The sequence below is a fragment of the Ambystoma mexicanum genome, chromosome 5p, assembly GCF_040938575.1.
Source record: "Ambystoma mexicanum isolate Mex_15411 chromosome 5p, UKY_AmexF1_1, whole genome shotgun sequence".
In the NCBI taxonomy this organism is placed as follows: domain Eukaryota; kingdom Metazoa; phylum Chordata; class Amphibia; order Caudata; family Ambystomatidae; genus Ambystoma; species Ambystoma mexicanum.
In genome coordinates this window covers 405,758,406-405,784,024 of record NC_090930.1, presented here as the reverse complement: position 1 = coordinate 405,784,024, position 25,619 = coordinate 405,758,406, and the positions used below count along the sequence as shown (strand labels likewise).

Here is a 25,619-nt window from a genome sequence, read left to right as displayed (position 1 = left end):
TTGCCCATAGAGCCAGGCTGCCCAAGGCACCCATGTTTTTTACCCAGGCGTCCATTCTTTTACTCTGTGTCAGTAGGGAGAGAAGGAAAGGTGGAGGTCTTAAAATTTGCAGTTGTGACCTGTACAACCAAGCTCTCTGCAGAGGCATGGGTGGACAAAAAGACCAGGCCCGAGAGAGCAGAATGATGCTTCTTTGCAAGCTCCCTGAAGCGTGTAGGCTTAGAGGCCCTTTCCCAGACCTCTAGCACCAGAGCTTCCATCGTTATGTTAAATGGTAGCAAAGTCTCCTTCTGTAATTTGAACTAGACTTTTGGTCTGGATGGGGCTGATAACCTCAGGGTATCAACAACCTTGGTCATCAACCTTTTGAAAGATGCCTGAGGCTTACCAATAGTGGGGGCGGGGGGGCCGGTAGAATATCCAGCTCAGGGGAGGTGTCAAGTCCAGTGGCCTCATGAATATCTATGGCCAGATCTTGGATGTCTTCACCTTCCCCGTAAAATTCCTCCGGGAAGTTGCTCTCCTCTCTAGAGCCCAATGGTTCCAAACCAAATGGAACTTGCTTGCAAGATTTTTGATATAGCCGTCTGTGTCAGGCCTTATCAAAGATGTCAAGCATACGTTTTCCCATTCCTCTGGGGTGGTTTGGGTAGGAAACGATACCGGAAGCCCTGCTTCCGGGAGTCTCTGGACTAACATTACTCTTCTTTGAGGACAAAGCAGAATAATGCGGTGAGGTAACGGCAGGCGGGCTAGACTTCTGTTGGTGCTTCTTCTAGTCTTTTCTTGCGTGAGACCTGTCCTCTGTGAGACGCTCTGTGCAGCTCAACCAAGACGACGTGGTCTCACCTGACTCCTTGTGAGTTTAGCTGCCCTTTCCCAGAGGACCTTGGGGTGCATGAATTGGCAAGACACAAAATAGTTGATATCATGCTTCTCCCCCAAGCAGAATAAACATATGTGATGGGCATTTGAAACAAATTTCTGCTGGCTGCAATCCACGTAAGGTTTGAAACGAGAGGTCTAAGGGGGTTGGGCATTCACTCGTAGAAACAAAGTAGCGCGTTCATGAAGAGTGCAAAGAGTACAGAAAAAATGAACAAAGGCCACGGTGTGTGGCGCCTGGACATATACTGTCCCCAAGTTAATTTCCGGAATGGAGAATGAAGAGGCATCGGGCGTAGCCAACATGGAGCTTTGCTGCTCCCACTGGTGGCGGAAAAGTTTCCGAAGATCAGCTGAGCTGTGGAAAGGAATATCACAGATTAGGAATCCGCAAGAGGAAGCAATCCATTAGAAAGAAAATTATCAAGAGGTACGATATATTTTATTCCAATGGATTCCTTCTTGCCACATATTGCTCATTTTATGCAGACTCCCATACCAATCCAGAAATCTGGAAGGGTGAGGAGAGCAAGAAAACCAACACAGACACCAGTAATATCTGAGAACTGCATGGCCAAATTAAGTATTCTGCAATGACATAGAATCCAGATAAACAAATTACTTACCTCTTCTAACATTCTTGGTGATGTTGATCCCACGGATTACTCATCTTAGATATATTTTTCCTGCAGCAGATCTCTGAAACGTTTGACAGCAGGGCTTGCCCTGCTACTCTGGTATGGAGGTTCGTGCCCCATGACCTGGGTTGCCGTTTTCCTCATGGTCAGCACACTTCTCAGTAACTACCTTCAATGCTTTAGAGAATTTCCTCTGAAACACTCCATTTTCACATACATGACAAATATGTTGACTACGGAACCTTCTGGTTTAAAAAATTGTAGAGACTGCAACACTAAAATGTCCCTGATGGTCAATTATAAGGTTTCTCTGTGGTGCTTCAGTATTAATCATGTTGTCGTGGATTGCAGTTATGCCAAAACATGACTCTGAAGACATTGAAGTAGAGAGCATCAAAGTTAGCTCTCTGGTATTTGGCATCAAAGTCATCCAGAAGGCGATTTCAAAACAAAAGTCTCCGCCAAAAAGAAGAAGAGAAGACAAAGATATTCATTGTCAGACACCTCACCTGACAAGACCATCCTGCTCCAAATCTGCATTAATGGAGAAATGGGAGGAATTTTGATAGAAGTTGTTGGCTGCAGCAGCGTAGCACACACAGCTAAGCACTGCTGCAGCCAATCATATGAAAGCATGGTGTGCACAGCTCCTGAACATATCATACCAGTGAAAGAAGAGCAGGGCAGGCAAAAGCATGCAAAAAGGTTTATGAGCGGTCTCAGGATCAAAAGTGAGTAGGAGCACAGCCACGCGCCCAACAGGGAAAGATGGTTCAGACCCTCACAGAGAATCCAGTCCATGGGCAGGGTTTACAGGACTATATAAACCCAGACCCTCAGTTAGGCAGCATGGGAGTGTTTGGAGATTCATGTGGCAGGTGGTTTGTGCAAGATGGTGATGTTTGGAGGAGGTTGTAGCAGGAGTTTGGAGAGTAGGGTGTAAACTAGAGGGTGGGAAGCAGGTAGTAGGTCAAAATAAGGAGGTGGATGAATATCTAGTTGAGGTGGTAGGAGAAGGGAAGGAGTAGGGTGAAAAATATTGGGTGGTGGTAGAGAACGTAAAGGAGAAGGCTGGAGAAAGACAGCTGGAGCACGTAGACAGACCAGGAAGATTTGAGGAGGCCAGCTAGGCCCAAGGCAGGGGATATGGGAAACAACAAATCACCATCTGAAGGGGCTGCACCCACAGTAGGAGATGGAACAAGCATGTGCCAGTGTATTAAGAATGGACAGGCACAGAACAGAGAGGTGCAAAGCATGGTAAATGTCAGGACCCGGCGGAGAGAGGAAAAGAGGCCCCACTCCAATTGCTGGGAAGTTTGCCAAATCCCAACAGCTGCTGGTAAAATCTCAGCAATGCCTATAGTAGTGACCCGAAGAGGTGAGAAAAAAACAGAGAGCAAGGGTGCAGGAATCTAACCCGATACCAGGAGACTTGAAGAGTATGAAGAAGCAAGACTGAACCAACACTAAGTCGAGGTGGGACAGTTTGGTGATGGGTGGAATGGTTGGTTGTATATAAAGCATGATATAATATAAGTCATCCTGCGGTACTGATTCTTTCGGCCGCCCACTTGGCTACATGACAGAGGTATCCATTAGAACTAAATGAAGTGGGCAAAGGAATATGTTAGGAATGAGCAAGCTTCTCAACAAGATCGATTTATTCGGACTACAAAATCTCAAGTTGACAGCTGTCACTGAAAAGGAAAAATTAGATACTCCTATAATTAGCAAATCATGTGCGATTTTAATCATAACTGAATTGGTGGGCCTTAAAGTACTAATGGAAGGAAGGACACACAGATGATGGTAAATTAACTTTGAAGTTTTTAGTGAAGCATGGGCAATGACTTGATAGGTCAGGTGTTTCTTGGTGGCTTAGTCATAAAAGTCTTAAGTAGTCACTATTTTATATAAGAAAAACATGTATTTTCACGATCTGCATATTAGAGGGTAACCATGAGCAATTTTCAAACTACCATGTGGTTACCGCAGCTACAGAAGTCAATGCAGGTTAGAACGTTTATTGAGTGACACTGAAGCATACATGCTGTTAGTGGTAAGTGCGCAGTACATTAGCCAGAAGTGCAAGAGCCTGAATCTTGACAAATACAATAAAAGCAACAAGTTAGACAAGGTACTAGAATGCCAATGTGGGTCTATAAGATAGATCTTCTCTTACCTTTAAAATGAAAGACATCCGCTGAATGAGCATGAAAAACAGAAATGTGAGAAAAAAAGTAAATACATAATACTACAATGTGAAAAAACTTTCACTTCAAAATACATTTACATTATATTGAAATATCAATTTAAATGTGTTCTGTTAATATTTAAATTCAACTAAAGGTCATGTAAATATTTAAACGCCAGGAAAGAAAACAGTTAAGAGTCAATGCAGTTTGTCGACAGCGCTCTGGAGCTTTCCAGCCGAACTTCGCGGCTCCACCACCCCAAGCAGGCCAGAGAGTAGCTGGAAGCAATGTATGGGGTCCCCCCGCACCTGTGAAAAACCTTGGCCGTATTTGTGATTAAAGTCAGCAGGGGAGGAGGAACGGAGGAGCGAGGCCCGGAGAGCATCAGAGGGCCACACAGGGAAGGCGTCACGTCAGGCGGACGGGCACCTTTACTGGCGGCGAAGGCGGGCCAAAGCGGGACAGTGCTGGGGCCCCGTTCCCTTCATCCCCCAAGCAACGAAAAGAGGGAGACACCCCCAGGAGAGCGACGGGGGGCACAGCGGAATAGAGAGACAGAATCCCTCAACTATGGCGTCCAAGAACAAGAGCAAGGCAAACAAAAGCAGTTTGTCGCAGGCGGACACATCAGGCCCCCTTGCATCTATGTGGGCGAATAAAGACGCGGCTGAAGAGCGCAGGGTCACCCAAGGGGGAACCACAGAGAAGGGGCACCTTGAGACTTCAGATTTGACAGTGCAGATCTCACGCCAAGACCTGCGCGGGGAGATGCTCGCCCTTCAAATGTCATTCTGAAGAACATTCCAGGACCAATTCCAATTAATGAGATCAGACAAACCAGGAAATGGCAGAAATAAAGCAGGAAGTAGATCAGCTGGGAGAGAGAACGGACGTAGTCGAAAAGGGACTGCAGGAGGTGGGCAGAGAAACGATGGAGAACAACGAAGCAATTGAGAGGCTGGACACGGCAACGTGAAACCTGGATCAACATTAGGCTGAAATTTCCACCGGAAACGGTACAGGACAAGGACCTGAAGGAGACTGTTCAAGGGATCTACGCAGAGTTTGCTGGGGGAGTCCTCTCCCGACAAAATAGAGCTAGACAGGGTCCACAGAGTGGGCTTCCTCAACAGGAACCCGGAAGCCAGGCCGCGAGACGTGCTGGCTGCATTTACAAGATATGCCCAAAAAGAAGATGTTCTCAGGGCAGCCAGACAGAAAGAGCCGATAGCATTTAACGGTCAACGCATCGAACTCTAACAAGATCTCGTCAGCAGCACCCTACTTAAACGGAGACAATGGAGCCCAATTACCTCAAAACTCAAAGAAAAGGGAATCAGATACAAATGGACCTTCCCATTTGAGCTCCTGTTTGAGTGGGCCGGCACTCCGAAGCAGATAACAACGATGCAAGAAGGGGCGGACATCCTACAAATTGAGTTGGATCAAGAACCGGACCAGGAGCGGGGGGCAGCCGTTTCGAGTAAGCCGTCGGAAGCGGGAGGTGGGATGAGAAACAGGCTGTGGGAGTGGTCATTAGTGGGGAGGGGAAAAGGAGGAGACCCGCGCTGCGGGGGCCCACGGGGATAGGAGGGGATACAAGCTCGACAGTGGAAGGGCGGGTTGGGCTCGAGGAGAACTCACCTGAGGAGTAGTCAATTACAAGGACTAGTGGACAGAAAGGTATCTTTCTCAAGGAGGAGAGGAGATGAGCAAACATCATGGGATCAATAAGGGCGAGGAAGCCTGGGGAGGGGAGGAGGGAGACGGGAAGACCTAGTGTTAAGGCCTTCAGAGACAGGGAGGGGTTTGGGGGGGAGGGATATCCTTCTGGTGCTGCCAAGGGGATGAAGTAGACACTGCAAAGGCGACCGGGAATTTGGAGCGGTAAGAATGGATGGAGGCAAAGAGTTGGGGGGAACACACAGCAGGACCAGGAGACAAATCGCTATTCAAATGGGTAACTCATAAGGTTAAGGGTCTCAATTCCCCGCTGAAAAGGAAAAAGCTGGAGCAATTCACGAAACGGGGGAAACCAGACTTCCTGGGGCTGCAAGAAACACACCTGCTTCGTAAAGACCAGGGCCGACTCAAGTTAAGGGGGTTTGATCAAGTGTTTCAGGCTTTGGGCCCCACAAAATCAGCATGGGTGGTGCTGGCCGTCAGGAGTACGGTCAACTTCAGGGTGGAGGAGACTCTCAGGGATAAAGAGGGCAGATTTGTACTGGTAAGAGGTAAATTGCGGTTGTGACATACGATAGGGGTTGTGTACGCACCCAACTCAGTCCAGAATTGACTATATCTGGGTCTCAGCGAACTTAGTGGGAAGAGATAAGGAGATAGAGGTAGGCCCCATGGGAATAGCAGATCACAAAATACTATCCATAAAGCTGGAATTGGGGGGAAGAGAAGGGGGATATGGGGATGGAAATACCCAGAATATCTGCCGAGGGATCCCATAATAAGGGAGGAGATAGAGGGCAAGATGAGAGAGTTATTTGACAACAATAATAGAGGGCACACGGGAGAAGACATAAGGTGGGATGCATTCAAAGCCACATTGAGGGGGGAAATTATGGCAGTTCAAGCACAAAGACACAAGCAGATACTGGCCCTGGAGACCTGGCTGGAGGCAGAGGTCAAGGAGGCGAGAAATGTGGTAGCTGAGACCCCCAACAGGCATAACTAGAGGGAATACAGAAGGGCAGTGGGCCAATTGGGTGGAGGGAGCTCTACTCCGGGTGAGGCAAAAATTCTACGCTAAAGGGAACGAGGCCGACGCCTTACCGGCGCGTCTTGTCTGTGGTGTGGAGACGAGGAACACAATCACGGCCCTAAACACAGAATCAGGTGAAAGGGTCAAACGAACAGAAGACATTCAAGAAGCCATGGCCAAATTTTACAAGACATTATACACATCGCATAGCCCTCACGCCCATGTCCAGGTCACATTCCTGGAAAAGATAAGCCTGCACAAAATAGATGGGGACGCCCAGACTGGTTTACACCAAGAGATAACGGAGGATGAAGTGAGGGGGGTTATTAGCAATCTGCCCGCAGGCAAAGCCCCTGGCCCAGATGGGTACTCAGCATCTTTTACAAGTCCTTTGCCGGGTTCCTGGTGCCTCAGCTAACCTACCTCTTCAACTCCTTTAAAGACAGAGGGCAAGTAGCTCCTTCCATGAAAGAAGCTAAGATCTCCCTGATCCTGAAAACGGGAAAGGACCCCCTCGAAAGGTCATCCTATAGGCCAATAGCACTCATTAACGTGGATGCTAAGATTTATACCAAAATCCTGGCCACCAGGCTTGAGGGGCTTCTTCATGACCTGGTACATCAGGACCAGGCGGGTTTCATAAAAGGAAGGCAGACAGCAGATAATATAAGGAGGGTGGCACACTTAGTGGAAAAACTCACACTCCGGCAGCACTATTATCTCTAGATGTCGAAAAAGTGTTCGACCGGGTGGAATGGTCATTCCTTTTTAAAGCTATGGAAAAGATGGGACTTGGAGGCACATTTTTACAGATGGTTAAGGCAAACTATGAGGGCCCCCGAGCGAGGGTGGTAGTTAACAGTACAACATCTAGACCGTTCCAACTTCAAAGAGGTACAAAACAAGGGTGTCCCCTATCGCCTCTACTCCATGCAATCTACCTAGAACCCCTATTACAGGCTATCTGGGAGTCAGAGGAAATACAGGGAATCTCATTTGGGGGCAGGCAGCACAAGGTGGCAGCCTTTGCAGACGACATGCTACTTGCCCTGACCAAGAGTGGACTGGGAGCCAAAAGAGGCCCTGGAAATAACGTTCCAAGTGTCCCATTTTACTCATTCTCAGTAAACCCAACCCTTTTCCTATGAAAACATTTGGAAATAAAACACAAAAGAGGCCCAGGGTGCAAAGGCCTACCGGGAAATCTCCAGAGTTCACTATAGGCCAGTCCACCCCTGGCCCTGACCAACCCATCGAGTCAAGCAGGCAGTGCAGGCTATTACTCGAGAAATTTGGGGAAGCTTCGGGACTACGCATAAACTTGCACAAGTCAGAGTTGATGGACCTGATGCTGGGGAAAGAGGAGAGGGAGGAGCTAAAAAGGTCAACGACCTTCGCATGGCAGCCTGGGGGAATAACATACTTCAGGGTGAGAATTACCCCGGCTCTTACTGGGTGGTATGCAGCAAACTACTCCCCGCCCCATGAGAAGTATCAAAAGGGACCTCCATAAGTGGCAGAACCTTCAGATCTCCTGGCTTGGGAGGCTGGCGGCGATAAAAATGGTCACACTGCCCAAGATTCGATATCGTTTCCAAGCTATCCCCCAAGCAGTCCCAGCTGGCTTCTTCAGGGAGCTCCAAGTTCTAACAAACTACTTGTTATGGGAGGGGAAAAGAGCAAGGGTAAGTAGGAAGCAACTCATGGCTCCGAGGAAAGAAGGGGGATTAGCCCTGCCCAACTTCTGTCAGTACTACGAGGCAACTCAGCTTAGGGTAATTAGCGAATGGCTCCATGAGGGGGAAGAAAAACACCGAGTTAAAATGGACAGGGCGGTTACAAAGCATGACCTGGGGGAGGTCCTGTGGCTACCTAAGCAACAACGGCCAAAACACATGTACGAGAACTCCACCACTAAACTAGTTGCGGACAACTGGGACAGGCCGGTTAAACATAAGAATATCACAACTTTCCTGTCCCCATTTACACCCATATTCAACAACAAAGACTTCACTCCTGGGATGTAGAGGGGGGCATTCAGGAACTGGTAGGAAGGGGGGTGTCAGAGGATGAGAGATATGTTTATACGTAGGGGAAACAGCACCTTTGTAGACTACAAAAGGGACTTCGCATTGGGGGAGGGCGAGAGGATGAGATATTCCCAACTGCGTCACTGGCTCCTACATCCCACGAATAAGGAGGCGGCCACTAGACCTCCGACCCGCTTCGAGAAATTCTTAATGTCCAACGATGGCTCCAAAGGGCTAATCTCGCAACTCTACAAGATTCTTGATGAAGCTTCTCCGAGGACGCAGTGGGCATATATGGGAAGATGGGAATGCATTTTGGGCAGGGCGATTGAGAAGAGAGAATGGGAGAAGCTTTGGAGAAAAATCCCCAAATTAGCGAGAGCCTCACAAATCCAGGAAGCCTGGTATAAAATGCTGTACGGGTGGCACTATACTCCAGCTCGACTGCGCAGGATGTATCCTGAGGTGACGGGAACCTGCTGGGGAGGCTGTGGACAGGAGGGCACAACGGAACATATTTGGTGGAAGTGCCCAAAACTTGATCCGTTCTGGAAGGACATCTGCCAAGCGATAGAACAAGTGTTTGGGTCAGTGGGAAGCTTGCCCCCGGAAAGGACCTTACTGGGCCCTTGGCCAGAAGAAACAACAGGAGAACCGAGGGGCAGAGAAAGGGCGCAGGTGTTGATCATTATAGCTGGAATGACAATCATTGCCCAGAGATGGAAAAGCCCAGACATACCGACGTTCCAAGACTGGTTGCGCAAAGTGTGGGAGTTGGTGGCAATGGAATGGGCCACATATGCAATGAACAATTCATTACAGAACTTTGCAGGCGAGTGGGGAGAGGTATTAACCTTTCTTGGGGACGATTTCAGGATCGGATGGCGCCCGCAACGCCCAAGACTCCAAGATCTACAATGACCCGAAGAGACTTTATGAGGTCACAGGGAGCAACGGAACGTCTGGAGCAGCACTGAGGGAAGGGGGGATAAAAGGGGGGGAGTTCTGGGGATTGTTATGTTTGTTGAAAAATTCAATAAAAAGAGTTTAAAAAAAAAGGAGTCACTAGATACACAAACCCTATTTTGTTCAGAATTTTGAGTTGGTTTTAGTTTTTGCATTTAATGCTGACCTCTACTAAAATCGAACTACAAATTAATATCATCAATAATTCAATTCTAAACCTGAGAAACTGCCTTACAATGATAAAGAGAAGACAAATCAGATATCATTGCAATCAACTGTCAGAATAGGAGGTGGCTTAAGATTCATCTTGTGGTTGGGATGTTTAGGTTAGTGATGACATTTCCAGATTGCAAACTACAGCATACCTATTGATAAAATCCAAGATCGGAGTGGCCTCATGAGCTCGGTTTTGGTGCAATTTAGGCACACCCAATGTGCCTTCATCCATGTTTCTATGAAGTTGTATAAAATAGATAGTTTTTCACTATCTTGCCTGTTGTTCCCGCTGAGCTCTAGCATCAATTGCGTGTCGTCGGCAAAGTTTGTAAAAAATACGCCTAGTTGTGTTAGCAATGTGCATAAACAACGCAAGTACAGGTTGACGAGCAGCGGGAACAAGCTTGCCCCCTGCGGGACGCCGCAGTCTGCAGGCCTAGTTGAGGAGGCATGTTCGCCCCAAATAATCTTGGAATGTCTTTCTTGGAGGAAGGAAGACACCCAATCAATAGCCTCCTGTGAGCAGTTCCCTGATTGTTCCAGGGCCTCTCAGAGCTTCCGATAATCTAACAAGTCGAAAGCTGCAGAGAGGTCAAGGAGGATCAGTAAGCCCGACTTGCCTTTGTCCAGAATGGCCAGCATTTCAGATTGGAGGTCCAGCAGAGCGGATTCTGTACTGTGGGCTCCTCTGAAGCCTGACTGTTGTGGGTGGAGAAGAACAGGTTACTCTCTTACATGGTAACGTTCTTTCGATGGGATGGTCCGACGACATCTAACACAGGTAATCACCACAGCTGTGCTGCTTCGGAACATTTTTGGCATCTGCGTCCTGCGTCGATGACGTTGATACGCTGTCCTCGAGGGCCTCCGTCGAGCCGACGTCACCGGATGTTATAAGTAGGACGCATGACGCCCGTAGCCTCAGTTGTAGTTTTTTCCCCAGAACGTGTGGCACCAATCTTTTGCCAGTATGACCACAGAAAGCCTTGCGGAAACGTAAGCTGCAATCGCATAAGAAATTCTGTAGCGGAGCAGGCAGGGAGGAGCGATATGGAATACGTCGTCTGACCATCCCATCGAAAGAACGTTACCAGATAAGAGTGTGTTAGGCAGAATCCTGTGCAGTTCCCTTAGGGAGCACTAGACAAGATTAGGACTACAGGTGAGAGCAATAAATCCCCTTTGGTATCAGTCTGTACCACAAAGATTTAGTTGGTAGCTGTGGCTGAGCAGTCAGACTTATCTCAAGAGGGAGATGAGCAGTATTCAGGGTTTACACAATAGGCCCACTAGACTATGGAACAAGGAAACACTGACCAAAGCTTTGTATTGAAAAAGTAGATATATATTTATTTTATACACTTCTAATAAAACACATGTATCACAGTCATCAAGCAAGTTAAATTAAGTCAAAGGAAAAATATACACACTCCCAAGTTAAATTGTAGACCAAGCGAACCAGAGTGAAAACTGAGCAAAACGGCACAGTGACAACTAGACACAAGGGATCCTCTAACAATTCCTCACAAGGGAGGGAAAGCACAAGTTATATAGAAATAGGTTCTTACACACCCTAGCAACACTTCCCATATGTTTGTAGGCCAGTTTAAGCAAGCCAGTCCATCAGTATAGGCAATACTTAAATGTAAACTGAGCAAAATGGCATTAAACAAGGTTTAAAAATGGGAAGGAAAGGGTAGTTAAAAGAAATAGGTGCACCACACAGTTCTAGATGAGAATCAATCTAAAGAGGGCAGATCTAACAAATTTGACCAGAGTCAGTAGGCCTGTGCCAAAGTCAGTTGGTACAGGGCAAGGGCCCAGGAGCAAAAATGTTCTTGTAGCTGCAGTCAAGTCTTTGGTTAACGAAGTGGAAAAGTGGATGCAGACGTTGAAAAGACAATGTTAAGAGAGAGGGGCGGCCAACCCAACAGGTAGGTAAAGGATTTAAAACACCTTTAGTGCTACCGCAAAGAAAGGGCGGCCTGGCAGACCAATGTACCTTAAAATGAAGAAGTGGCTCCTGCGGTGGCAGTTGTTCCTGGTAGTTCCTGCAGTTCGGGTGATCCAGCAGAGGAAGAGAGGCTCTCGTCGTGGAGGAAGGTTCGAGTTACTGCACTACCCAGGGATGAAACCAGCCGCGGTGCTGCCCGACAAATAAAAGGTACGCTCCTTTAAATCGCGGTCCGGGTGGACTGGTGCCTGGCTATCCGGCCTCCGAGTACAGGGTACGAGAGATTCGACCAAGGTAGGTCCGGAAAGGCGATTGGCAAACTGGTTGGCCCCACCAGTTCAAGGGAAGAAGGCTCTTGCAGGTGAAGATCTTCTCTCGTCATGTGGAGAAAAGTGGTGAGACGCTGCAGCAGGGCTTCTCCGGTGGTTCAGTCGTTGCAGAGGTCTTTGGCTTCTCTCATCTTCGGCTTCTTAGTTCCAGTGGCGACGTCTCGCTCTTCCAGTCCTCAGGACCCTGCTTTTATGCAAAAAGATCCCCATTCATACAGCCTAGCTGTCTGTCATGATGCCTGCTCCCGAGGAGCGAGGTCAGGCCCAGCGTTCCCGGAATCAGACTTCATACTCACCAAGCAGGACCCAGCAAACCCCTATATAGGGCTCTTTGGACCTTGTCCTGGCGCCTTTGGCGCCAGGCTCATAAAAGGCATCTGTCCTGGCGCGCCATAGGCGCCAGGCTCATCATGGCAGAACATATGGTAATGCTTGGATGAACTCACCTGAGGCAGACCATGCTGCATACTCACCCGAGGCAGACCATGCTGTCTGAAGCTCCAAGCCAACTAAGGCTGGGGAGGAACTATTTTCTTTCAGGAACTCTTTTCTTACTCGGGTGGGGCCAGTGGAAGAACACTCACCTGAAGCTCTTCCAAGGCTATTTAAACCACGCCCGGATGGCCACACGTGCTTCGCGTTATTCTCCATCTGCAGCAGGACGCTCACCGAGTCGGCTCCTGCATCCTGGCTCCTGCCACGCCCGCCAGCACCTGGAACACCTGCAAGGAGAGAAAGGCAAGCATTAGGACATTACCTACCTTCATCCAGCATCCGGATTCTTCACTCCGTCGATCCTGCAAAAGAAAGTCAAGGGTTAGAAACGCATCTCATCGCTCGCTGCAGCGCCGCTTCCACTTACCTTCACGTGGCGCTGTCTAGCTCTTCAGCAGTCATAGGCGACATCGGCCGCATCCCAGCACCTACGGAAAAGAAAGACAATAGTTAGAAGCGCTCCGCTTCTCACGCTGCCGCGCCACTTCCACTTACATTCACGTGGCGCCAGCAACCTTTTCAGTGCCCATAGGCGACATCGGTCGCATTCAAGACCTACGGAGAAAAAGGACAAAACAAGGTGAGCAACGAACTAATTGAAAAAGGACAGATTACTCACCTTAAGTCTTACCTGAATTTTGTTGGGACCTCAGTTCCCTTTTCGGGTCAGAGCGGCTTTTCTGGCTTTTCCGTACTCCGGCCCCTATGGGGAAATAAGACACACTCATTAAGGTGTCGGAGCAAACCACTACGGCACACCTTCATTAAAAGTACTCACCTGAGCTTACCTCGGCGAATCCATTCCTCCACACGGATTCCTCACCTAGTCCCTGAAAATTAAACAAAGGCCAAGGAACAAATAAGACTTGATCTTTTGAACTATATACTTACGGCAGCATTTTGGTAAAGGCAAGCAGACATCGAACCCTCGCCAAATCCGAGATCCAGTGAAGTAACTGGAAATCTACGCGCCCCTGTGTCAGAAGCAGGATGGAGAGCTCGTCCATACAGAAATTAAGGTGAGAGTCTGCGGAAGGCACAGCTAGGGCTCGAGGAGAGTGAGAAGGGGAAAAAGGGGGGAATCTCACACACAATCTAGCAGCCAGTTAACTCCCTTTTCCCATCTATAGAAGGATTATTCTACGGGCCAGACAGACGAGGTTTGGGGGTCCAGTCCAGTCCATCTTCCAAGCACTACGCTTTACCGTGGAAGAAGTTGTAGCAGTCCAGAACGGGTCGGCACCTCCGTGGGAATCAGGTGAGCGTTACAGAACGCGAAGCCTACCAATAACTTCCTACCCAGGCGCCATGGAAACTTCCGAGACAGACCAGCTGGCCCAGCTATTAGGGGAATTATAGGCCGAAGATCATTCCGCTCGCCAGGAGACGAATGCCCTCAGGAGGGAGTTCATTGTGTCAAAGGAACAAACTGATGATCTTGCCCGCCAGCTGTTGCAGAGTCAAGCTGGTCAAACTCCTCTACCAAGTTCAGGGGGTAGTTTCACCCCCGTGGCGTCAACTAATCCAGTGCAAATCAATTTACCTGGAAATGTGCCACTGGCCTCGCCTAAACGTTTTGCTGGAGATCCCAAAAGATTTGCAGTATTTATGAATCAATGCCGATTGCATTTCCTCTGCAGACCTGGGGCCTTCCCGAATGACCAAACCAAGGTAGCCTTTGTACTTTCTTATCTCAGCGGCAGCGCAGCTGATTGGTCAGTCCCATTGGTTACTCAAGACGACCCGATCCTTCAGAACTTTCAAGCCTTCCAGACAAGTATGGAAATACTTTTTGCGAGGCATTCTCAGGGACTAGCCCTGGACAACGAACTACTATCTCTACGACAGAGTAATCTGGACCTCTTAGCTTACATTGCGACCTTCAATAGGTTAGTTGTGGAAACAAGATGGCCCGAGGATAAGAGAATTACGCTATTCCATCGAGGTCTACGTGGAGAACTTAAAGATGTCTTTTCCCAGGTCGTAAATCCACCCCAGGACTGCTCGGACTATATTGACTTAGTGGTCCAACTGGATCACAGGCTTCAAAACAGAAAAGCAGATCGGTCCAGGTTTGAAACCCGGGTTTTTGCAAAAGCCCAGGTTCACCCCAAGGGTGTCGATGCTACTGAACCTATGCAGATTGGAGTAGTCAAGGGACCTTTGACCCAAAGGGAGCATGAAAGAAGACGGCAAATGCAATTGTACCTCTACTGTGGAACTTCAGGACTCTTCTTACGAGACTGCCCTGTAAAACCGCCCAAACAGGCGGTAGGAGCCACGGATAAAGATCTTGTAGAATCTGAGCCGGGAAACGACCACGCCCGACAAGCGTAGAGGTCCGCTTGCTGAGCTTAAAAACCAACTCTTTGACCTTGCACTTCACCATGCCAATGGTCCTCGTAAATCCAAAGCAGCCTCAACGGTTGCATGCAATTAAGGCATACATCGATAGTGGGGCTATAGGAAACTACGTGGATCGTGAATTGGCTTCTAGGATGAACCTCCCTCTTTGCCCTAAAACCAATAAAGATGTCATCACCACTGTGGATGGAACCGAAATCGCCTCTGGGCCGGTAACTCACTCCACCACGGAAGTGACATTGCTGGGTCAAGACGGGCATCGGGAGGCAATGGTGTTTGACGTAATCAAGGCTCCGCAATTTCAAGTAATTCTAGGAATCCCTTGGTTGGAAACACACAATCCTCAAATTGATTGGCGAGCAAAGAGGATAACCTTTCCAGAGTGTGTACAAACCTGCTATCCACGAAATACAAGCATTGGCCTAGCTACCGTAACTCCTGTCAGTTTGCAAATACCGCCAGAGTACCAAGAGTTTCAAGACGTATTCCAAAAGGAACAGGCCAATACTCTACCGCCCCACAGGTCATACGATTGCCAGATAGATCTACTACCCGGTGCAACACCCCCTTGCAGCAGGATCTATGCCCTTACCGAGCCTGAGAATCTTCATTTACGACAATATCTGGACCAGTACTTAGCCAATGGTTTTATTAGCCCGTCTAAGTCTCCTGCATCCTCGGCTTTATTCTTCGTACCAAAAAAAGAAGGCGATCTCAGAACTTGTATAGACTACCGCGCACTGAACCAGATAACTGTCAAAAACAGATACCCTTTGCCTTTGATCCCTGAACTCCTTGACCAAGTGAAAGATGCCTGCATATACACCAAGCTAGATCTCCGGGGGGCTTACCATCTAGTGCGAATCAAAGAAGGCGATGAATGGAAAACTGCCTTCCGCACTAAATATGGGTTGTTCGAGTACCAAGTTATGCCTTTTGGACTGTGCAATGCACCGGCTGCCTTCCAATATTTCATGAACGATGTCCTCAGGGAACTCATCGATGTTTATGTTTGTGTTATCGTATACATCGATGACATTCTTGTATACTCCTCTTCAGAATCTGATCATCGAAACCATGTCAGGGCAGTCCTCGAGAAATTGCGCCAACACAAACTATTTGCTAAACTTGAAAAATGTGTTTTCCATGTCACGGAAGTCAAATTTCTAGGTTTTATCCTGACACCTAAAGGAGTCCACATGGACTCATGAAAAGTGGATGCTATCCTCAAATGGCCATCACCCAGTTCTGTAAAAGGTGTTCAAAGCATGCTTGGCCTTGCCAATTTTTATCGCAGGTTCATTCCGGAGTTTTCACGGGTGGTTCAACCCATCACTGCACTCTTAAGAAAAAATAAACGTTTTGAATGGTCTAAAGAAGCTGAGCAAGGCTTTCAAGAACTAAAAGCTAAATTTACTTCTGCACCCGTATTGAAACACCCGCGCCCGGATCTCCCTTATATCGTCGAAACCGACGCATCCAGTCTAGCTATGGGAGCTGTCCTTTCTCAAAGGGACCCAGAGACTAACCAACTGCATCCCGTTGCGTTCTGGTCCAGAAAATTCTCGGCTCCCGAGATTAACTACGCCATCACGGACAAATAACTGTTAGCGATTAAATCTGCTTTTAAGGCCTGGCGACATTATCTCCTTGGCGCAAGACATACCATCACGGTGATCACCGACCATCGGAATTTACAGTACTTGAAAACCGCCAAGGCTCAGTCATCTCGACAGCTCCGTTGGGCTCTGTTTTTTGCTGGATTTGATTTCATAATCACCTACCGTCCTGGCTGTAAGAATGGCAAAGCGGATGCTCTATCCCGAATTGGAATGGGGGACACAGTCACTAACTCAGAGCCTGTGCCGATAATTCCCGAACAGAGGATCTTAGGTATGACTTCTTCACAATCGCTAGAAAATATCCAAACTAGAGTTAAACAACTCCTGGACCCAACAGACTTGCAGGACTGGGTTCAAAAGGGATCTGATTTTACTATAAATAACGATTTACCTTATTTCCGAGGACGATTATTTCTTCCACACACGGATTTACAAAAGCTAGTTGTTTCTTGTTATCACGATACACTAATAGAGGGACACCCCGGCATTGCCAAAACTGAGGAAAAGGTGAAAAGACAATTCTGGTGGCCTTCTTGGCGAAAACATGTAAAATCATTTGTGATGTCCTGTGGTGTGTGCGCCCAAAATAAAGGCCAAAAGAAAAGACCAGCCGGTCTTCTTCAACCGTTAGACATTCCACCATCACCCTGGCACACCCCGTCATTGGATTTTATTAAGGACTTACCCCCCTGTTCAGGATATAACACTATTCTTGTTATTGTGGATTTATTCTCCAAGATGGCACACTTCATTCCATTAAAAGGTTTACCTTCAGCTTCGGTTCTAGCTAAAGAATTCCTTGAAAATGTTGTCCGGTTACACGGATTTCCGTCTGTGCTGATTTCAGATCGAGGAAGCCAATTTATTTCCCACTTTTGGCGTAGATGTTGTCAATTGGCACAAATCGATGTAAGACTATCAACCAGTCATCACCCCCAGACCGATGGTCAAACAGAAAGAACGAACCAGACTCTCAAACAATATTTACGTTATATGCTGCAACAATCTGAAAGTAACTGGAAAGACATTCTTTGGATAGCTGAATATGCATATAATGATTCTGTGCACTCTGGAACTGGGAAAAGTCCTTTTTACACTTTATATGGGCTTCACCCTCGAACCTCTGACCTGGATCCACCTCATGATCTCGGAACACCCGCAGTGGACCAGCTGCATACCGAAATTACCAAAGCCTTCAAAGAAGCAACTGAACATTTACAACAAGCCAAGAAAAGATACAAGAAAAGTGCTGATCGGCATCGAAGTGAGGCACCTCAGTACCAGATTGGGGACCAAGTCTGGCTGGCTACCAGACACTTATCACTCAAAGGACCTTGAACTTTTAATCCCAAATACCTGGGACCATATTCCATTATGGCCATAATCAATCCTGTGGCCGTTAAACTGGATTTACCAGCTCATATGCGAATACATCCTGTTTTTCATGTGTCACTTTTGAAACCTGTGCAACCTGGAACCAGACTAATCAAGCCTCCAGAACCCATTCAAGTGGAGGGAGAACCTGAGTTCGAGGTGAAGAACATTTTAGATTCTAAAATGATAAGATCAAGGCTTTTCTATCTAATCGATTGGAAGGGTTACGGGCCTCAAGAGAGGTCATGAGAACCCCATGACCATGTACATGCTCCTCGGTTAATTAAAAAATTTCACCGGACCTTCCCATACAAACCAAAACCCCCGGGGAAAACAACCTTGGGGGGGAGTGCTGTCATCATGCCTGCTCCCGAGGAGCCAGGTCAGGCCCAGCGTCCCCGGAAGCAGACTTCATACTCACCAAGCAGGACCCAGCAAACCCCTATAGGGGCTCTTTGGACCTTGTCCTGGCGCCTTTAGCGCCAGGCTCATAAAAGGCATCTGTCCTGGCGCCATAGGCGCCAGGCTCATCATGGGAGAACATATGGTAATGCTTGGGTGAACTCACCTGAGGCAGACCATGCTGCATACTCACCCGAGGCAGACCATGCTGTCTGAAGCTCTAAGCCAACTAAGGCTGGGGAGGAACTATTTTCTTTCAGGAAATCTTTTCTTACTCGGTGGGGCCAGTGGAAGAACACTCACCTGAAGCTCTTCCAAGGCTATTTAAACCACGCCCGGATGGCCACACGTGCTTCGCGTTATTCTGCATCTGTAGCAGGATGCTCACCGAGTCGGCTCCTGCATCCTGGCTCCTGCCACGCCCGCCAGCACCTGGAACACCTGCAAGGAGAGAAAGGCAAGCATTAGGACATTACCTACCTTCATCCAGCATCCGGATTCTTCACTCCGTCGATCCTGCAAAAGAAAGTCAAGGGTTAGAAACGCATCTCATCGCTCGCTGCAGCGCCGCTTCCACTTACCTTCACGTGGCGCTGTCTAGCTCTTCAGCAGTCATAGGCGACATCGGCCGCATCCCAGCACCTACGGAAAAGAAAGACAATAGTTAGAAGCGCTCCGCTTCTCACGCTGCCGCGCCGCTTCCACTTACCTTCACGTGGCGCGGCAACCTTTTCAGCGCCCATAGGCGACATTGGTCGCATTCAAGACCTACGGAGAAAAAGGACAAAACAAGGTGAGCAACGAACTAATTGCAAAAGGACAGATTACTCACCTTAAGCCTTACCTGAATTTTGTTGGGACCTCAGTTCCCTTTTCGGGTCGGAGCGGCTTTTCTGGCTTTTCCGTACCCCGGCCCCTATGGGGAAATAAGACACACTCATTAAGGTGTCGGAGCAAACCACTACGGCACACCTTCATTAAAAGTACTCACCTGAGCTTACCTCTGCGAATCCATTCCTCCACACGGATTCCTCACGTAGTCCCTGAAAATTAAACAAAGGCCAAGGGACAAATAAGACTTGATCTTTTAAACTATATACTTACTGCAGCATTTTGGTAAAGGCAAGCAGACATCGAACCCTCGCCAAATCCGAGATCCAGTGAAGTAACTGGAAATCTACGAGCCCCTGCGTCAGAAGCAGGATGGAGAGCTCGTCCATACAGAAATTAAGGTGAGAGTCTGCGGAAGGCACAGCTAGGGTTTGAGGAGGGTGAGAAGGGGAAAAAGGGGGGAATCTTACACACAATCTAGCAGACAGTTAACTCCCTTTTCCCATCTACAGAAGGATTATTCTACGGGCCAGACAGACGAGCTTTGGGGGTCCAGTCCAGTCCATCTTCCAAGCACTACTTTTTACCGTGGAAGAAGTTGTAGCAGTCCAGAACGGGTCGGCGCCTCCGTGGGAATCAGGTGAGCGTTACACTGTCACTCACACAGTGGAGTGGTCATCTTGGCGGGAGACCCTCCAGCCTATCAGGATAGAGTGCTGAGGCAACCCTGTCCAGGGGTCCTACTCCCCCTCCCACACAATGGACCCACCCTAGACTCAGTGGCACCAAAAGGAGGGCTTCTCGGCAGAAGCCCGCTAAAAGGACGAACAAAGGATCCACGTCATGGGTTAGGAGTTTAGAGGAAGACACGAGAAAGAAGTTATATTAAAGTTCTGGCAATAAAAAGCTACCGGAGTAAAGTTAATATTAAAATACACCGGCGGTATGTTAGAGGCTGTCAGAAAAAGTGTTTGCCTCGAACAATGGGAAAATCCCATAAGGAAATATTCGCGGTCGAATATTTATGGTAGTAACCACTGCCACCAGCCTGAAACTTTGGAGAGAGGGACTGTACGGTACCATCTCGAAAATGAACATAGGGGAAAAATGATTAACCCCTTCCAGTACCTCCAAAGTAAAATGGGTTGCACTGGTTTAGTTCATAGGATTTGAATAGTAAAGTCAATGGGGACTTTACATGTACTGGGAGACTGTAGTCAGTCCCAGGGTACGGAGTCTATGTTTGGGGGTCGCTATGACACGCCGGTGTCACTGCACGGAGGGTGCTGTGTAACACATGTGAATAAAGATGGTTCCTATGGGGTTGAGAAAGAACCCATAGGCATTAAACACAAAAATAGGCATTTTTGCTATGTGTGTTCTAGGCTAAGAGTGGAATAAAAGAGTCTCACTCTTGGCAGGTAAAAAGAAACCCTTCAAATCCATCAAAAGCTGATGGGGGACTCTATAGGTAAGGGAAATTAGCGATAAAATGAGAATTCTCCCTAACAGAGAGTAACTTGTTCTTCGAGGGGATTGGATCCTCAGACGTATTTCATATCTATGACAGACTCCCAAAGCAGTACCAACGTATGGAGGAGGAAAAAGAATTTAGAATATAGAAAATTTAGAATGCCCAATCAAATTGCAGGTTAAAGGACCGCCTTGCCAAAGGCCATATCCTGTCCATGGATAGAATCTAGAGAGTAGTGTCTAACAAAAGTATGGACCGAAGCCCAAGTGGCTGCTTCACAGGGCAGTAGAGGCAGCCATACCCCTAGTAGAATGGGCCCGTAAGCCTACCGGAGGGTCCGTAACCGCCAAGCGGTAACATTCAGAAATTGCCAAGATAATCCATTTAGACAAAGTCTGCTTAGTAACAGCTTGTCCCAAACGCCTTCCAGCGTAACCAATAAAGAACTGATCGTCCACTCTGACCCGGGACATACGTGAAATGTAGAAACTTAAAGCTCTCCTAGGATCCAACCTATAGAGCCTCTCCTCGTCCTTACCAGGATGCGGAGGAGGATAGAATGCCGGAAGAATGACCTTCTGGCTTAAATGAAATTCCAATACAACTTTCAGAAGAAACGAAGGACGGACTCTAAGGCCAACCCTGTCTTTATGAAACACTGTGAAAGGTGGCTTAACAGAAAGTGCCTGCAACTCACTCACTCTGCGAGCAGAAGTAACCGCAACTAAAAATACAGTTTTGAGGGTTAACAATCTCAAAGGACGGGAATGTAAATGCTCAAATGGAGCACCCATTAGCAATTTTAGAACAAGGTTCAAATCCCAACCGGGCACCCGGAAAGGTGACGGCGGAAACAAATTAGTGAGCCCTTTCAGAAACTGAGAAATTAAAGGAATTTTGAAATAAGAACACTCCTCAGACGAGCACTTAAATATGGACAGCGCCGCCAGGTAACCTTTAATGGGTACCCACTTGCAGGCCTTTGTGGGCTAAAGAAAGCAAAAAAGACAGAACCACAGGAATGTCACATGAAAAAGGATCCACATTCTTAACCCTGCACCTGTCGCAGAACTTTCTCAAACGGCACAGGGACTTTGTTGCAGGACGTCTGGCCGAAAGCAACACCTCCATCACGTCTTCAGGGAGGTCCCAATCCTTATACCTCAACCTTTCAGAAGCCAAGCGTGAAGGTTGAGGGATCTGACCTCTGGATGGAGAACCTGACCCCCCTCCTGTGAGAGCAGATCGTCTCGGTAGGGAAGACGACGTGGAGGGCAGATGAACAATCCGGGAAGGTCCGGGTACCACGTCCTCCAGCCCCATGCCAGAGCAATGAGGATCATCCGGGAACCGAACTTCCTTAACTTCTGCAGCACTTGCGGGATGACAGGGACTGGAGAAAATGCGTACAGCAGTGGGAAGGACCACTCCACCACGAACGCGTCCCCTAAGGCTCCTTCCGCAGAACCTTTCGCATTTCCGGTTGACACTGGAGGCAAAGAGATCCACTTGTGGGGTCCCCCAAAAGGCAAAGATCTCCAGGAGAATCTCCTGAGCCAGCCCCCACTATTGAGAGATTGCGCTCTGCCTGCTCAGAGCATCCGCCGTCTCGTTTTCGTCTCCGGCCAGATGAACTGCAGAGATCGAAATTTCCTGGTGGGTGGCCCAGAACCAGAGCTGCATCGCATCCCTGCACAGAGGAAGAGACCCTACACCCCCTGTTTGTTGAGGTAGTGCATGGCCACTGTGTTGTCCGTCAGAATCAGGACATTCTTCCCTCGCACAGTCGGCAGAACAGCCTTCAGGGCAAGCCTGATGGCCCGCAGATCCAACAGATTGATATGGAGTCTGGACTCCGACGGAGACCAACGACCGCTGACTGTCAACTCGTTGGCATGAGCTCCCCATCCCGTGAGGGATGCGTCTGTCACGATCGTCACCTCTGGCCAGTGTAGCCACAACTGAGCCCCCTTCATCAGATTGCCTTCGACGGCCCACCACAGAAGGTCCTGGGCGACCGATGGCGGCACCTGAACGGGGTCCGACATCCTGCCGGAGGACTGTGACCACTGCAGCTTGAGAGCCCATTGCAGAGATCTCATCCGCAACCTGGCCTCTGGCACCAGAAGAATGCAGGATGCCATGAGGGCGAGCAACCTCAAGAACTCGAACGCAGGGAGACTCTGGGCATGTTGAAAAGTGTGCACCATCTGCTGAATGTGAGGAGCCCTCACCTGGGGAGGGAAACACTGCCCCAGGGATGTGTCGAGCACTGCTCCCATGTACTGGAGCCGCTGGGTTGGCGTCAAGAGGGACTTCTTTAAGTTGAGGGAGAAGCCCAGCTTGTGAAGGGAGTGGCAGGTGACTGACAGATGATCCAGGACTTGCTCGGGAGAGTGCGCCCTGATCAACCAATCGTCCAGGTAGGGGTAGACCTGAATCCCCCCTTTCCTGAGATACGCTGCCACCACCACCATGAGCTTGGTGAAAACCCTCGGGGCAGAGGTCAATCCGAACGGCAGGTCCCGAAACTGAAAGTGCAAGTCGCCAACCGCGAACCTCGAACCTCAGGTACTTCTTGTGCTTGGGATGGATCGGCACATGAAAGTAAGCATCCTTGAGGTCGAGAGACACCAACCAGTCCTGAAGTTGAAGGGCCTGGAGGACTTGAGAGAGAGTAACCATCTTGAACTTGTCCTTTTTGAGGAGCTTGTTCAAACCACGCAAGTCCATGATGGGTCTCAATCCCCAGTCTTTCTTCGAAATCAAAAAATAAGGGGAATACTATCCCTTGTCCCTCTCCGCTACAGGCACCAGTTCTATGGCGCCTTTCTCCAGCAGGGCTTTGATTTCCTGTGCAAGGAGCGGATCCGGTCTCTTCAAAGAGAGATTCCCTGGTGGATTGTCGTGAGGCCTTTGCTGGAAAGGAAGACAGTAGCCGTGGGCTATGATCTTCAGAACCCACACATCTGCAGTAATGGCACGCCATTCTATAAGATGCTGCGCCAGCCTTCCCCCAACCGGCGAACCATGGGACATGGGCTCATGACTGAGCTGAAGGGGCTGCAGCATTGCCTGAGGGTAAAGAGGCAACTGCCCGAGCAGCCTTGGCACCTCGAGTACCTTGCTTTCCACCTATGGTACTCCTACGGTGGCCCCTTTGACTTGCAGCTCCTCTCGATCTACCAAAGTATGAGTAATATCGAAAGGAACCTCCCCCTCCATTGCTGTCCCCTAGGACGAAAAGGCAGAGGTTGGCGAACTGCAGCGCTCAACGATTTCGCTGCAGCTTTGGAGGTCTGCAACCTCTCAAGGCTCTCGTCAGCCTTGCTGCCAAAAAGATGTTCACCATCAAAGGGCATGTTGAGGCTTGTACATCAGGAGCAAAACCTGACTTCCGCAACCACGCAAATCTGCGTATTACGGTGCTCGCCGCCATGGACTGGCTGACGCAATCTGCCATGTCCAGACCCGACCAAACAGATTCACACATGGCATCCTTGCCATCCTGAACAAGAGCAAAAAAAGCCATCCCGTTCCTTTCCTTCGGGAATATGTTCAGCTGCCAACGAGAGACAATTCCACAGAGTATGAATGAAACGTGCTAAGGAACACACAGAGTTAGCCGCCTGTAAAGCCATACCCCCTGAAGAAAACAATTTCTTTGCCCAGCCATCAAAATGTTTGTCGTTGTTACGCTCACCTGGCTCCCACAGGGGCGTCGATCTGAACTGGACAGATGCGGTCTCCACCAATGTGACGCATAGTGCCGAGATGACGGACTGGACTGGCCCACCTAGCTTCGTTTGCTTGGCCCGTAGGAATATTCTTCTGCAAATGGAGAAAGGGAATTAACCACCCGTGGAGTTGAGCGTTAACACCCCCTCCAATCCCGCTGTTCTCCCCACTGATCACCTTTGATGTCCCCTCTTATAGTCTCACCTGATGGTTTGGAAAGATGAGCTCTCCATCCTGCATTGAGCGCAGGGGCGCGTAGATAACCAGTTGCTTCACTGGTTCGAAGGAATTGGTGAGTTCCAGAACAATATTGACTCTGAGATTCCCGGCAAGACGCCGTAAGTATGTAATTCGTAAGAGTTCAAATGTCTGACTTTCACTCTGTCCGATTCCTTGCAGGTTGCCGCTTGACCCTGGCGAAGAGTTACTCGTTGCAACCGGTAATATTCAGGTAAGGATTTGTACTATCCAACACAGTTCGATATAATAATGTCAATATGTAACCTGTTACTTTCTGCTTTATTCAGGCGCTGAGAGAAAGTATGACGTCTCGGGGAATAATGCCTCCGGCGGTAAAATCAGGTAAGTCTATTGTGGTGAGGAGGTTTCCCCTTGTTTGTCCCTTTGTTTCACTTTGCTGTCCTTTTGTTTCCCCTTAGGGGCCGGGGTTCGGCGAGGATGCAGTGGAAGCTGCGCCGACCCATGAAGAGGAATAGTACCCCCGGTGGTAAAATCAGGTAAGTCTATGAGGGGTAACTAATATTGCCTCTGTGTATTCCCTTGGCTCACCTTGCTGTTCTTGTCTTCCCCTTAGGTGCCGGAGTGCGGCGGGAACATGCATAAGGATGCGGTGGAATGTCAAGATGCTGCGAAGGCCGGTGAGTTCAGTGCGGCGCTGCAGCAGACGAGGCGGCGCGCATAAAATAACTTCTTTCTTCCAGCTCGAAGGCGCGATGGATCGGGAATTCAGGTAAGGATCAAAGGTATTGCTCTTGTTCTAACCTTTTCTCCTTCTTTCTCCCTTTTTCTAGGAGCTCCAGACTCGAGGCGGGCATGGCAGAAGGCTGGATGCAGACTTGCATGCACGGTGTGCGTTACGCTGCTGGATGCAGAATAACGCGAAGCGTGTGCTGCTCTTCGGGCATGGTTTAAATAGCCTCCAAAGTAGTCACAGGTAAGTATTCCTCCCCAGCCCCACCCGAGAAAAAAATAGTCCCTAGGTAAAGTAGTCCCTTCCAAGCCCCTTTGGCTTGGAGCTCTTGCAGCATGGTCTGCATCAGGTACGTTTGCAGCATGGTCTGCATCAGATAAGTTTTAATCTATGAGCCTGGCGCCATAGACGCCAGGACTGCACCCAAATAGCCCCTGGCAGGGGTTGTTAGGCTTG

At 48.7% G+C, this 25,619-nt stretch overlaps 1 protein-coding gene across 4 annotated transcripts in view; it reads right to left on the bottom strand.

Moving 5' to 3' along the window:
* ARHGEF6 (Rac/Cdc42 guanine nucleotide exchange factor 6) overlaps positions 1-25,619 on the bottom strand; it is a 3,277,165-nt gene that overhangs the window by 756,166 nt on the left and 2,495,380 nt on the right. For all 4 annotated transcript variants that reach the window (XM_069612789.1, XM_069612790.1, XM_069612791.1 and 1 more), the window contains one exon: positions 3,709-3,729. In XM_069612789.1, the coding sequence (XP_069468890.1) occupies positions 3,709-3,729 (21 nt within the window). The remainder of the gene's footprint in view (positions 1-3,708; positions 3,730-25,619) is intronic.